Raw genomic sequence first — 15742 nt, 5'->3', positions numbered from 1 at the left:
TTTTGAGATAAAAATAATACATTTGAAACGTTAGGGACTAAATTAAGATTTTGTCCAAATGTTAGAGGATAAAATAATACTTTACCTTAAATTTATACTTTTTATTAGTTTGATTAGATTAACTCCATGTCTTACCTATAAAATGATTCTAAATTTCTAAGGAACATGGTAAGCACTGAAAAATCCTTTAAAGATATGTAGACAAATTTCCTTTAGAGATTGGATGTTTAGGCTTAATCAAGAAAAACCATGGACAGGGTACTGATAATGGAGTACCAACAAATTGGATAACTAGCATTGTTTTGTTCCTTTCTTTGTGCATTGTAAGTTGAAGCTGATGTTGGACCATTAAGTCAAGAATTGAATAGCTCCTTGATTGATCAATATGTAATGATTGAGGTTGGACTATTGAAGACATGAGCTAAGTGTCACCACTATTTCTTGAATTGCTATGCTTACATGTAAAAGCTTCATTGAATATGTTGTTCCTCCTAATAGAAACTCAATCTTGGTTTGTGGAAGTTTCTAACCACAACATGTGACTTGCTAGGGGACCAATATGGGCATTATGCTCTATATATTATTCATGGATCCAAAACCAATTCTTATCATAGCACTTGTGTTTGTTCAATCTTTTTTTTTTTTATTGTCTTAAAGAGATTTTTATTTTTTTTTAATTCATATGATTATAAGACATTGATAGTTTGAAACTTGATTTAAAAATAACACACTATTCAAAAATATATATTAAAAAAATATTTATACAATAAAGAAATTTGAATTAAAGAAGGTAAAGGCGGGGGGGGGGGGGATTATTTCATTACCATATGTAACAAAGTTAAAACAGACATAATGGGCAAATTTTTTTTTTTCAATTTTATATTCAACAAATAATTTAATCCATCTATAATTTCACTATTCTATCAAAACTATTAATTTTTATTTCCATTTTAAACCATGTTCATATCACACGCTATACCAATGTTTAAGGTATGAAAATAGAAAAGAAAAGTAATTGCTTAAGAATTTGAATAGGAAAAGAGACCACCAGATCTAGTCACACTTTTAGCCTCGTTAATAATTATTATTTTTTGACCATTAATTAAAAAAGTAGTTAAGGCAAATATCATCAAGGTTAAAATAGGAAACATAAATTTAGATATCAAAAGAGACAATCTCCTATATATTGTTATAGACTTATAGATATCAATGTCTTAGATCTACTGAGATATATTTGGGGTATTATTTAAACTAATTTATTGATAAAATTTTAAGTTTATTAAGCAATCTATCATACACCAATTTTGAACTATTGAATTACACTAATGCATGATACACCATGTATAGTCCACGACCATAGCATTTTATTTAGAGAATAAATTTTAGGCTTTGTGATTTTAAATACCTTGCCATAATGCCATAAAAACACTAGTAGCCATTTATAATGATAACATTATTTTTTTTTTCTATATGCTCAAAGCTATATTACTATAATTAATCACTAGAAAGCTATATTATTTTTTTTAAAAAAAAATAATTTCCATATGTATTGTCACATGAAAGTATTTAACTTTTACACTTTTTACCTCAAAAAATCGTGCACAATACAAATGAATAACTATTTAGAATAATTTTATAACCATAGAATTTTATATTTGATCTCATTCATAAATCATAATAATGATAATTATTTGTCTTTCTTTCCTTCATTTCTAATTGTACATAAAAGTTGTACAGTTGTACTTAATATTTATCATAAGTATTAAGAGTTTGTCAATGAATTCACCTAAAGTCACAAATTTGAGTCTCTTTATTTTTAATAATAATAAAAAAAAATTACTAAGAGTTAGAATGTTAAACCCACCTAATTTTAAAATGTAAATTTGACTAGATAAACCCTACCGAAATTGTTTTATTATTATATTCAGTATTTCTCCCTTATTGGGCACATCTAGTCTAGAATTTTAATTAGGATTAGGATGGAGTTTAAAGTGCTTGTTTGGGTGTCATTATTTTGATAAAAAAAGATATTTTTTATTGAAAAAATATATTTTTTTATTTTTTAGCGTGTTTGACAAATTTCTAGTAATAAAAGTAAAAGCACTAAAAAAATAAAAAATATCTTTTTTGAGAAGCTGTAATTTACATATTTTTTAAAAAAAATATTTTTTCTTTAAAAAAATATGTTTTTTATATAATAAATAAACAAAAAAAATATTTTTATATTATTATACTCAAACATAATTGATAGATAAAAAAATCTTTTTACATGAAATATCTAAACATAAAATTACTTTTACTTTTTCATAAAATATTTTAGAAAAAGATAACTAAAAAAAAAATATTTTCTTAAAAACTGACCCAAACAAGCCCAAAGTCTCTTATAATAATATAATGACTTAAATGGCTTACAACATTGAAAAGGAAGAATATATTACTAAACATTTCTACACTAACACACTAAAAAAATTAAGATATAATCTAAAGATGTCTCACTTGTGAATAATTATAATAATGATTATCCCACTAATCCTCACTTATGAATAATTATAATTTAGTGTACACATGTTGCTAATAGGGATCTGGTGACAAGTCCAATTTTGATTTGATATGTGAAGAAAAAAATGAAAGGCATTATTGTAATAATGGTTTTGTTCTGATCGAGAATGAATGAAATGAGGGTAGACTTTTGTTTCAACAGATTGATGATTATTTCCACCAATATATATATATATATATATACTTTGATGGAACAAAAACTATGGGCTCTACCTATTTAATTTTGGATTGTCTATCAGTATCATCACTATCATTGTTAGACTAATTAAACCAATAATTAAAGGGTCAAATCAGGAACAAGCACTAAACATTCGTATTAACTCCCAATAATTAAAAAAAGAACATTCGTATTAACTATTAAGGATTTTTAATACAAGATGACGAAAGATAAATTAGTGAGAGTTTATTGCAGAGTTATTTCTCAATTTTTTAGTGCATTAACGAAATTCTCGGGACTGTTTAGTTTGTTTGTTTCTTTCGGTTGCGATGTTTTTAATGTTAATAATACAAAAATAGACTATTACACTACCATAAATGCAGTGATTAGCCACGAAACCGTGGTTAAAATCAAGAAATTCCATAGCGATTAAGCTTTAGCAACGAATACATTTCTGTGGCTAACAAGGGCGACGCCTTTTCAGTTAGCCACGGTTTTCGTCCGATTAGCCACAGTTTTATGATCTGTGGAGACATCTGAATAGCCACGGTTTTTACGTTATTGGCCACATTCTAAACCGTGGCTAAATGACAACAGTGTAACCAACAAGTATAGCTTTGTCACAATTTTTTCGTGGCTAATATTGGTAAGCTGGGCTTTTTTGCCACATTTTTTCCGTGGCTAATATTGGTAAGCTGGGCTTTTTTGCCACATTTTTTCTGTGGCTAAACATTGTTGGGTTATTTAGCCACGATTTTTCCGTGGCTAATCATAAAAGATAAATTAAAAAATATATATATATATAAAATAAAGATGCTACTTAGAACAAAATTATATTATACAAAATTAAAAAGATTAGCCATATCCATATAAGTAATATTTTTAGTAATAAAAATATGAAATTTAAGTAACAGTGTTGAAAAGCAAATATCCTGAACTAAATGAGTTTAAACTATTACAAAATCAAGTATCAGAATGTATCATTATTAGATCTCTAACGTCTTCATTGGAATACCTGCAAAAACATTCAAATAAGATTGTGTTATCTCTTAATTCATGAAAAAAAAGTCCCAAGACATTATTTAAAATAATATTTTAATGTAGTTAAAAAAAAATAGGAATGCATACCCAATAATGCTGAGTTTTCATTTTCACAACATAAAACATCTTATTGAACCCGTCATCAATCAATATATATATTGCTAGACTTGATATCCTGGTGAACAACTTTCAATTCAATTGCTTCATGCAAGTAAATAAGCAAGCTTGTCAAGAATAAAGATAAAATAGAGAGTGATATTAATGATATTTTCTCATATTAAAATTTAACTATAGTATTATTTAACGAGACAAACGAATACTATTAGCGAGATTGGATTGTAATCAAAACCATTTAGAGAAAAAGAACTTAGGGCTTGTTTGGGTGAGCTTTTAAGAAAAGATCTTTTTTCGAGTTATCTTTTTTTAAAATATCTTATAGAGAAGTAAAAGTAATTTTATGTTTGGATATCTCATGTAAAAAGGTCTTTTTATTAATCAATTATGTTTGGGTATAACAATATAAAAGTACTTTTTTGTTTATTTATTACATGAAAAATATCTTTTTTTAAGGAAAAAAGATGTTTTAAAAAAAGATGTACATTACAGCTTCTCAAAAAAGATCTTTTTTGATTTTACTAGTGCTTTTACTTTTACTAATAGAAATTTACCAAACACGTTAAAAAATAAAAAAAAGATCTTTTTTCATTGAAAAAATATCTTTTTTAAACAAAATAATGGCGCCCAAACATGCACTTAAAGTAAAAATAAAAATGTGTTAGAAATTACTAAGGTCAATATTTTAAAGTAGAAAGTTGAGCTTACCAGGTAACTATCGAATAAAATTTTCATGCGGACCTCTCAGGTAAGTGTCCCTTGTTCCATGGCAACATGCATCCATTACTCTAAGTTACCATTATTCACATATTCATCCATTAACAGCTTAAATATTGAAACAAACACTAAAGCAAAAATGCTATTGATAATACAAAGAAATAGATAATTAGATACTATGTACTCGAAAATTGTGAGAGCACAGATAATAACTTAAAGAAGTGCAACTTTATTCAATGTTGGTATCAGGACCTTTAACACTATTTTCTACTTAGTTCAAATTTATCAATATTCATATAAGTTTCAATAATTACAAAGCTACAAAGCTAAATTAAAAGTTGAACAATTTAAAAGAAAATACAAACTTGCATGGAGATCCCAGCATTGACAAGAGACAAAGTTGCAGCATTGATACACACAGATCTAGTTCCTACATAAGAATATTGGGAAAGAATTAGTGAATGGTAAAAAAAAAATAGTCTTTTAAATACAAAAAAAGTAAAGATCCAAGAGAATATTAGATAAACATAAAAAAAGCTGCTTAGGGTTCCTTCCATTCTTCTTTGTAATTCAGGATTGCCTGCAAAATCTTGATTTCCGCTATTTTGGAACCTTCTTTGGTGACTTAAAGCTGAATTTACTAAGGATACAGAGAAACTGAACAATAGTGTGAACTTGTGAGGGAGTTCTTCCAATTTTCTAGTGAGTAGGCTTTACTTTGGTGTTGAGTGAAAATTACTTTTAAGTTTTCCGCCTAAAATTTCACTTGTAAAAGTTCATTTGAATTTATTTCAGTCAAGTAATTGAGATTTTTAATTTAAATTAATAATTAACTATAAAAATATATAAATTATAATATATATCATATTTCAAAGACGGTACATACTAATTACTGTTTCAAAAATAAACTTACGTTAATTTATGTTTGGATATTTTTTTTACTAAATTGATAAAAAGGTAATAAAAAATAAAAAAATAAAATTTAGAAAAACTAATGCATATTATAAATTAGAGACAAAAAAAATGTACTCTTTTTTATCATAAATTTTATATATACTTTTAACATTCATTCTCAATTAATTAAAGCAATAAGTACGTACTCTTTTTATACTATTTCAACTAATGCATCTTCTAGTCACTAAAAAAAATTAATGCATCTTCGGTTACTCAATGCTGAATTTACTAATAATGCATCTTCGGTTACTCAATGCTGAATTTACTAAGGATATGGAGAAACTGAACAATAGTCTGAACATGTGAGAAAGTTCTTCCGATTTTCTAGTGAGTGGGCTTTACTTTGGTGTTAAGTGAAAGTTATTTTTTTCCGCCCAAAATTTCACTTGTGTATTGTAAACGTTCATTTGAATTTATTTCAGTCAAGTAATTAAGATTTTTAATTTAAATTAATAGTTAACTATAATAAAAAAATATAAAATTATAATTATATATCATATTTCAAAGACGGTACATACTAATTAGGATTATGGATTTTGACTCGGATTTAAAAAAATAAAAAAAAAATTAGCAGAGAAAAAAAATATTAAAATTTTGTAACTATTTCAAAAATAAACCTAGTTAACTTATGTTGGATATTTTTTTATTAAATTAATAAAAAAATAGAAAAATAGAAAAATAAAATTTTAAAAAATTAATTACATATTGTGAATTAGGGACAAAAAAAATGTATTCTTTTTATTATGAATTTTATATTTTTATCGTTTATTCTCAATTAATTAGAGTTATAAGTATGTACTCTTTTTATATTATTTCAACTAATGCATATCTTATCAATTGAAAATGGCTGAAAAGGAGAGAGAAAAAACCATCGACAAACTAGATAAGTTTGCACTCTTAGTGTGTGTTTGGATTACAGTTTATAAACGGGAGTTTGTATAAAATTGATTTTGTAAACTTGATTTTGATAAAAAGTAAGTTTGTGTTAAAGTGATTTATGTTTGGTAATTTTTGTATCAAAATTGATTATAATAAAATAAATGCTGTTTGGCTTATACCATTCAAAATCACTTTTAGATAAAAAATTACTAAAATAGACCTCAACTTAAATAATTTTTTTATATTATCCTATAATTTTAATTTAGATATTTAAATAAATCTTATTAGTTAATTTTATAATAAAATTAATATTTACTTACTAAAATAAAAATAACATATAAAAATAGATAAAATATATTTTTAAATAAAAATAAAACAATATAAATTTTATAAATATATAAAAGAATATTTAATCAAATATGTTATATTTTTTTAAGTATTAACTAAAAATGTTATTTTAGTATTTTTTTTACATCGTATTCTTATTCTAGTACTCTCAATAATCTTATTCTTAATATTAATTTAGAATCCAACGTTTATGATTTTATTATTATCTATGATTAATTTTTTATTTAATTTTTTTAATAGAATCATAATCTATATTATAAAAAATTATACTAAAACATAGTATATGAGAATTACAATTATAAAAGAGAGTACTAAAAATAATAAAAAAATTAAATATTTACTTTATAGTAATTGAAACAAATCTGAAAATCCTTGATGATCTTTTTATATAGTATATTTTTAGTATTTTTAGTACTCTTTTTTTAGTATGTTATAATTTTTTATTATTATTATTATTTACAGTTAATTTTTTGTTTAATTTACTTTACCTAACAGAATCAATAAATCATATTATAAAAAGATAATAACAAACATAATACACAAAAATCACAATTATAAAAGTGTATAATATCAAACAAACAGTTGAAAAAAATAAAAAAAATAAATAATAAAAAAAATAGAGCTCATATAAATAGAAATAACAAGAATTTTATAAATAATATAATAACATACATGAAGGATAAAGTTGGTAAAAGATAAATAAATGGTTAGTATCATGGCTAAAAAGCTGGTTAGGAAAACGCAGAAGCTAAAAATAGTCACTTCTTGTAAACGTTGGTTTTGGCAGCAGAATCACTTCTGCGTTCATGGAAAAAAATTTTGCCAAACCAAAAGTTGTAGCTTTCAAGAAGTCTAAACGTACTTCTTCCCTTCCAACGAGTTTGCCAAACACACCCTTAAAAATTGAAATTTATTATTAAAGTTTAAATTTGGAAAAAATAGGAACTGCTTATAAAATTTTTGAAAGGGATGGAAGGAAACACTAGAAGCGCGTAATTTAAAAGTAGACATCGTTTGATTTCGCCACGGTGAGCATTGGGTCTGTGGTAATTGAGAGAGTCTAATTCAAATTAGCCACAGACAAACAAAAACGTGGAAAACTTTCACACAATTTAACCACGGAAAAAAGCAAAACGTTGCAAGTGATTACGACGATCATAAAAATTTGCCACTGTTTCTTGTTCGTGAGTATTTTCCTGTGGTAAACTACCGTGCTTCTGGTAGTGTTAGTTTCCTTATAACTTACAATAACGTATATTGAATTATTGACCACTGAGGGACATATTGAGAAAAGGAAACGACACGGGATACATGAATATATTAAGAGAAAATTTGAGAGTAAATATTGGATAACTAACATTTAATATAAAAGAAAAAAATAATCTTCTAAAAATAAAAATATTTAAAATTTAATTAAAAAAATATCGAAAATTCAAATTCAGCAAAAGTTCGTCTTTAACGAGCTTTATACTCATAAATTAATTTCAATGTTTTGTTACACACGAAGATATGTGTGGGCATCCATGCGTCTCTTTCTGATTTTTTAAATAAATAACAATTAATATTTTAATATTTTATAAAGTATAAATTAAATTTTAAATGTTTTATTATCTTTTATAATTATATAAAATATTTTAAATAATTTTTGTATCATTCTTCAGAGATTACAAGTATAATAGAAACATCTGTCGATAAAAGAATCACCTTAAAATGATCATCTCGTGGCTATTGAAAACGAGTCAAATCAAATAGTTCTATTTCTCAATCTTTCGACTTCGATTCCGTATGAACAAGTCATAAAAATTGAAAAAAATCGGTCATTCACAACCAAAATTTCTTGAAAAGTTAAGAATTAGTATAGTAATCCTTTTGAAAATTCTAAATTGAATGAATTTAGTCTTATACGTACGCCTAATAATAAAAAATACATATTATTTTTAATTTTATTTCTAGACCATCAGCTAAAAAATAAGGTTGGATATGTCAACACTAATAGTATTTAAGTGTGTTTAAATATATTCTAAAAAGGGTTAAGTACTATTTTTGTCCCTAACGTTTTAGATCAAAATCAAAATCGTCCCCGACCTTTTTTCGTTATTAAAATCATCTTCAACGTTTAAAAACGCTTTAAAATCATCCTTTTCCGAATTTTTGGACCAAAATACCCTCATCATCATCATTCTCCTCTTCACCTTCCTCACCCCACCACCTCCACTGCCACCAACAATGTCGGCGAGAAGAAGAAGAAGGCTTTGCCGGCAAAAAACGACGCAGCGACAGCAGTGACAACTCGCAATCCCTTCCTCCTTCGCATCGCTTCTCTCTCTTTCTTCTTCGATGAACCAGCGGCGGCAGCACCTCCTTCAAATCGCTTCTCTCTCTCTCTCTCTCTCTCTCTTCTCCGATGAACCAGCGACCCAGCGGTGGAGAACCAGCGACCCAGCGGCAGCAGCAACCCGTCCTTCCCTCTCTTCGCATCGCTTCTCTCTCTTCTCCAATGAACCAGCGGTGGCAGTGCCTCCTTCGCATCGCTTCTCTCTCTCTCTCTTCTCCAATGAACCAGCGGCAGCAGCGACGACCCTGCAGCAACAATGGCAGCCCTACAGCAGCAACTCATTTCTCCTTTCTTTGCATCGCTTTTCTCTCTTTCTCTTCTCTAATGAACCAGCGGTGATCCAAGGATGACCTTGTAGCGGCAATGGCAATCCAATAACAATGCTGTCGCTGCGTCGTTTTTCTCCGGCGAAGCCTTCTTCTTCTTCTTCTTCTCACCGGGAATGTTGGTGGCAGTGGAGGTGGTGGGGTGAGGAAGGTGAAGAGGAGAATGATGATGATGAGGGTATTTTGGTCCAAGAATTCGGAAAAGGATGATTTTAAAGCGTTTTTAAACGTTGAGGATGATTTTAATAACGAAAAAAGGTCGAAGACGATTTTGATTTTGACCCAAGATGTTAAGGACGAAAACAGTACTTAACCCTTCTAAAAAAATATTTGTCTTTAATAAAACACAATTAAATACAAAATATATATTAAACGAGTATCAAATAAGTGTCATATCAAAAATATATTCAATGCGCAAATAAAATAACTTAACAAAGTACCTGGACTCAAAGATAGACTGGAAAACAAAATTAAAACAACAAAACAACACAAAACTACAAAAGCAGCCTAGGTTTTTACCGTTGATTTCTTTAAAACCATAAAGATAATCACACTAAAATATGTATATAAAAAGAGAAACAAAATTATGGTTTCCTTTTATATTTGCAGCAGGTTTTCTTTGTTCTACCCTTTTTTTAATTAAAAAAAAAGTTTTCCTCGTTTAGGTATTTTATTAAAGGAAAAACTCACTTTTTTTAAACTCCCTCCCATTCTCTAATTATATCTCCTTAAGTGTATGTCTATATGTTATATTCAATTAAATCCTTAAAGAAAAACAAAGTGCAAAACCACCCATAAAAAGTGCTTCACTTTAATCTTTCTAGTTTCTATTGAGTTGCTATCAATTTTCTTTACCAACAATTTCTACTTTCCAGCAGTAAATGAAAAAAGCTTAAAAACCAGCCGAAGTTATTATTTTTAGCCCATTTGTATATTGTTAATCAAATGGATTGAGCTCTTAGTTTTAACCTTTTTTTTTTTTTTGTTCATATAGATTCGACAACCCCAATTCTAAATATTATAACATCATAATATACCTACACTACACACTTATCCACACAACTAAAAGTTTCATATTTAATACTTAACATATTAACTAAAGTTTGAATCCCAGTACACCATATTAAGAGGCATGATTTACCACAACGCCGAATACTGTGGCCCAAAAGTCTCAAGCAGCACTTATACTTTTTCATTTTTTCCTTTATTTTTCATTAAATCATTTTTGGATCTTTATTTTTGGTAAAATTTTCTCAACTTCACTAGACAAAAAACAATATACAAGAGGCAATATGCGCCGCAGTACAACAATGCACAATAAATAAACGGTATAAACATTGTCAAAAACCTCTAGATAATAAAACCTGGGGCCTAAAAGACTTTGATGAAAGGGTTTTTTTTTTTTTTTTTTTGTATACGATTTAGGGTTTAATATTGATGTATTGGCATAAAACATTTTATACTTATTTGGTGGAAAAAGATTTTATAATTTAGTCTTCCAATATCGGTGCGTTTTAACTCACAATAATTTCTTTAAAAATAATACATAAAAATACATAATTACTTGATACTTGATACTAGATATATAAAAAGAAAAGTTATACTAACCATTCATTAAAATTAAATTCTATAAAAAAAAAAAAAATGCTTACTAGCATTATTATACAAATGTGAATATATTCGTGTTTCTTGTTCTTTTTCATTCTTAGACACCAAAAAAAAAATCTGAATATATTCATACTAAACTACACTGGGATAATCAAATTCTTTGCACCTTCCACCTTGATGGTTTTAGTACCAATCAAGGAGTTAGGTACTAGACATACCCATTTCAATTCCCAACTTTCAAATAATAAAAAAAAGAAAGCACAATTCTAAACTCAATATATATACTCCTAAACCATTCTCTAATTATCCTCCTACTCTCTAGTCTCTTAGCGGGCAAGATATTGAGTACCTTTTTTTTTCTAATATATATACCTTGAGAAGTAAAGAGAATAATTAGGATGATGTTTAAGAAAGTGTATATATATCATTACTCATGTGTAGATGGTTTCACGTGAAGTTGATAGTCAAAAAGTGTTAGATGAATAAATTAGCATCTAACGATTTTCAACTATCAATTTCACGTGAAGACATCTACATATGAGTTTTCACCTTCCCAAAAAGGCACCCTAGAACCCTTCTGAATCAGCAAAATGGAACCACCCGTGAACTCATTATAGAGGATATAAGCCAACCCATGAAATCAAATGGATGAGCAGCATTGTACACAATCCACAACTGCATAATGAAGAAACGAAATCTTTTAAGGAAACACAAAGAAGAGGGGGACTAATAAACCCCCAAATCATAGGGAAAACAATGTTACTGGATTCATCACCATTCAGCATTTTTACGAGTCTACCAGTATCTGCCATCATCACTTCCACTAGCAACAGTTTTACCTGCAAATGAGAGATTATATTTAATAAACTTTGCAACCATGGTGGATCAACTCTCTACTAAAACTCAAGTTATGTAACAAATATGAGTGATCAAAATTAGGGATTTATTATGGTGATATAAAGAAATAAAAGCCAATAAAAAACCATGTAATCCTTGTTTTCCTGGTGGCTATGCTTATAACTTCTGAACCATTGCTTATCATTTCTAAAAGAAGATATTGACATTCACATTGAAAGAAATAATTTTATCTGTTTCAAGGGCAGTCCATTTTTCTTTTTTATAACAGAAATGTATCCATTAGTATTGAATTCGATTGAAGGCAACTCTTTTTTCCATAAATATGAAAATAAAATAAAAGTGGAAGAGAGCATACTAGCTTTTAGGGGGCATTTTGCAGAAGATGATTCACAAATTTGTAAAATCACATGAGATAGCATATGTCTCTTTAACCGAGCAAAGTGGCCAATTTTGTATCAGTTCCAACACTGTAATGGCCAACAAATCTCTGCTTCATATGAATAGCCACTTCAGGCAGCATGAATTGTAGGAGCACCCCAAAATAATAAATAAATAAATAAATAAATAAAAATCCACTAGAAAGACTAAAATACAAAATCAAAATAAAGCAAAAACTTTGAAAGCATGACGTTACCTGTTTTATGAAATCTGAAGAATTAAAATCCCATAAAGAGTATTGGATTCAACATCATGTCCCTCGAATATTTGATGTTTCAAAGTCCAACTCATCATCATCAAAATCATCCATCTTTTAGCCTCTGAATGACTATCTAGTATCTACTACCTATTAAAGGCTTTAAGAATTGCAAGAGCCTCATTGTCCATCTCAATATTATCTTCCTCAATCATTTTAAGAATACGGAAAGGAGGTTTTCCAACATAAAGGTGCATTCTAAGCAATATTTTGTACAGTGATATATTTACAAGACCAAAATCACGGATATCTCTTATAAACTCATTTGCATATTCAAAATTTTTATGCTTCTCCAAATACTCAGCAATAGCTAATATAAGTCCATGTGATGGCCTCCAGTTACAATCTTTCATCATTGCCAAAGCTCTCTTCATAGCAACAATGGCCTTGTCCATTTTTTGGCTTTTGACAAACCCTTCAATGAGAATCTCCCAAGTCTTGTAGTTAGGACTACCACCCTTCTCCAAAGTGTGGATATGTAATGATTCGGCTTCTTCAATTAATCCTTTTCGCATATATGCACCCAAAAGAACATTAGAGACTCTGATATCATACTTTTGACAATTAGATTCCCATTCAGTGAAGATTCTTTTTGCTTGTACAATGTCCCCAAGCTTCACCAAAGATGTTAGAATGCAAATATAGTTGGTACAACTAATTCTTCCAGAAACCGTCTTACTTGCTTCCCATGACTGCAAGACTTCCTCCTTTTTCCCCAAAGAGGTGTACAAGGTTATTAGGAAGAAGTAACCAAGACGGTTATAGGTAGATAGTTTTGCTTTAGCATATTTTAGAACCATAATGGCTTTCTCAGATTGCCCTGCTTTCATATAAACATTTGCTAAAGTAGCAAGACTGCTCCACCCCACTTGAACTTTAACATCATTTTGCATTAATCTAAAAACCTTCTCTACAGCTGCAACCCCGTGTCTTCCTCCCTCACCACAAGCATTCATCCAAAGGTTGTAAGACAGAACATTGCAAGGTATTCTATTTCGCTTCATCTGCTCAATAACAAGGGGCACCTTCATATACTCGCATGTAGCCAAATACAATTTCATCATCTGATTGTAAGGGTGAGGGCTAACCACTAGCCCCAATTCATAGAGCTTCACCATTAAAGTCTCGGCTCTATGCGTGTCCCTAGCTCTTACATAAGCATGAAGAAGTGGGAGACAAGCAGCTTTCTTAGCAGCTGTGTCAGGTATACTGAGAAAGTATTCTTCAGCTTCCATTAGACCATATTTTTTAACAATTAATTCCAATTTCATAGCATGATCAGCCGGGATCATACAGAAATCCTTCTGGTTTTCCATCCATTTCAATACCTGTTCAAAACAATAATCAATTTAAATAACTTAACAATCAAATGCTTAGTGAATCCATAATCTGCGCTGCAATGGCATATTCATCCGATCATTGATATCAATAACACTTCAGGTATCACATCCATTCCATTAGATGACCCAAAAAAAAAATCATAGTAGCTACAATTTAATGTCCAAATTCTAACTCAAAGGCACATTTACCACAAATCTTAGGCATGAGCATGACTAATAACATTATGTCAACAAGAGGCATTGCATTAGGAGAAAACAGAGAAAAGTACAGCACCAAAAATCTAAATAAATTTAAGCCTTTCTAAGGAACAAACAGTATTCAACAGATAAATAATAAACACAGGCATCAATTCTCAAACCCCCACCCCCCAAAATTGAAGCGCTAGCTGTTGGAATAGTAGTAGATCAGTTCGTTTATTTCTGTATACAGTAGAGATTTAAACACAGTAATAACTGATATGTAATAGTCACTGTTCAAATACTCCCTTTGTCGCTTTGGAAATTCAATACATCCTTGGATCAATATTTCTGGATGCACACTTTGGAGATTTGATTCATACATTGATCAAATGATGTGCTGAATTTGCAGAGCGACATTATACACTACTTTTAACCATAGCTTTAATAACGGAAATTTCCTTTGATCAATATTTCTGGATGCACACTTTGGGGATTAGATTCATACATTGATCAAATGATGTGCTAAATTTCCAGAGCGACATTATACACTACTTTTAACCTGGCTTTAATAACTGAAATTCACACTTAATTGAACTTAAATGTTAAATCACCAATTCACCATATTTCAATATGTGTCTCCATACAAATTCTGTTAATTAAAGAAGAAAACCAAACCTCGAGCGCGTGGAGGTAGCGCTTCGAATTGAAGAAGCTCCTGGCAATGCTTCTGAGCTCAAAGTGCGAAAAACTGTTACGCTGAAGCGCGTGTAACGGACTGAGTTTGCGCGATTTCAACACTTCCCGAATTCCGTTCCTCTTCGCGTCGCCGGCACGTTCATGCCTTAACGACTCCACCTCTGTCGCGTACGATGCAGAAGAAGCGCGTGAAGCCGACGCGGGGCTCCACGGGCTTCGCGCGCCGAATACATGACCGATTCTATAAACAGAAAATATGAAGATAGTAAAATAAAAAGACAAGAAATGAAACCTTTGAATTGGAGAGTTAAAGATGAGAAAAAGCGATTGGGATTTTGGTTTTGGAAGTTATTACCGGTTGATCCCGGTGAGGAGGAGGGAGCGGTTTGTCATACGGAAGATACGGCGTCTTTTTGAAGTCGAAGGTGAAGGTTGCGTTATGGAAGCGGGTTCGTTACTGGGGTAATGAAATAGGTTAGAAAGTACATACTACACAGTAAGAGCATTTGAGTTATGTTGAAATGGGAAGGTAGTGCAAGGAAGTAGCCCCCAGGGAGAGTCTCAATTTCAATATTTGCCCCAGCGACCAATTTACTGATTTAGTCTCTCGTATGTTTTTTAAATTTTTTTTATGATATTTTTTAAGGTTAATACTCAAATTCGTCCAGAAAAATTACGCGATCTTCATTTTTGTCCCCGAACGATTTTTTAATCAAATTAGTTCCTGAAAGATAAAAAATAAGTCAAATTAGTCCTCTTGTCAGTTGGGCGATGATGTGGCACGTTAAGTGCCACGTGACAGGTCAGTGACACGTGGCATATCCAGGTCAACGCCACGTGTCACTTGACATGTAAAAAAGATTTTTATAGTCAAAATAGTCCTTGAAAGTCTAGAAATAAGTCATTTTCATCCCTTAAATTTTAAAAATTAGTCAA

The 15742-nt window shown here is 29.7% G+C and overlaps 1 protein-coding gene across 4 annotated transcripts; it reads right to left on the bottom strand.

The window, feature by feature from the left end:
- Positions 1 to 11044: 11044 nt before the first annotated feature.
- On the bottom strand, positions 11045 to 15347 carry LOC107629022 (Tetratricopeptide repeat (TPR)-like superfamily protein). 4 transcript variants are annotated; one of them, XM_016331696.3, is made up of 6 exons: positions 15162 to 15347; positions 14786 to 15047; positions 12531 to 13918; positions 12252 to 12403; positions 11814 to 11877; positions 11045 to 11713 (listed from the first exon to the last, which is right to left on the bottom strand). In XM_016331696.3, the coding sequence occupies exons 1-3, from the start codon at positions 15197 to 15199 to the stop codon at positions 12677 to 12679; spliced, it is 1542 nt and encodes a 513-aa protein (XP_016187182.1). In that variant the 5' UTR covers positions 15200 to 15347; the 3' UTR covers positions 11045 to 11713; positions 11814 to 11877; positions 12252 to 12403; positions 12531 to 12676. The 4 variants fall into 4 exon arrangements, with proteins under 4 accessions (XP_016187182.1, XP_016187183.1, XP_016187184.1 ...); XM_016331697.3 differs by having other exon boundaries at positions 12252 to 12383; XM_016331698.3 differs by having other exon boundaries at positions 12252 to 12363.
- Positions 15348 to 15742: the final 395 nt, after the last annotated feature.

The sequence above is a fragment of the Arachis ipaensis genome, chromosome B3 (assembly GCF_059453495.1).
Source record: "Arachis ipaensis isolate K30076 ecotype BB chromosome B3, ASM5945349v1, whole genome shotgun sequence".
NCBI classification, from domain to species: domain Eukaryota; kingdom Viridiplantae; phylum Streptophyta; class Magnoliopsida; order Fabales; family Fabaceae; genus Arachis; species Arachis ipaensis.
The sequence above is the reverse complement of the archived record's forward strand: the minus strand, read 5'-3'. Positions and strand labels throughout refer to the sequence as shown.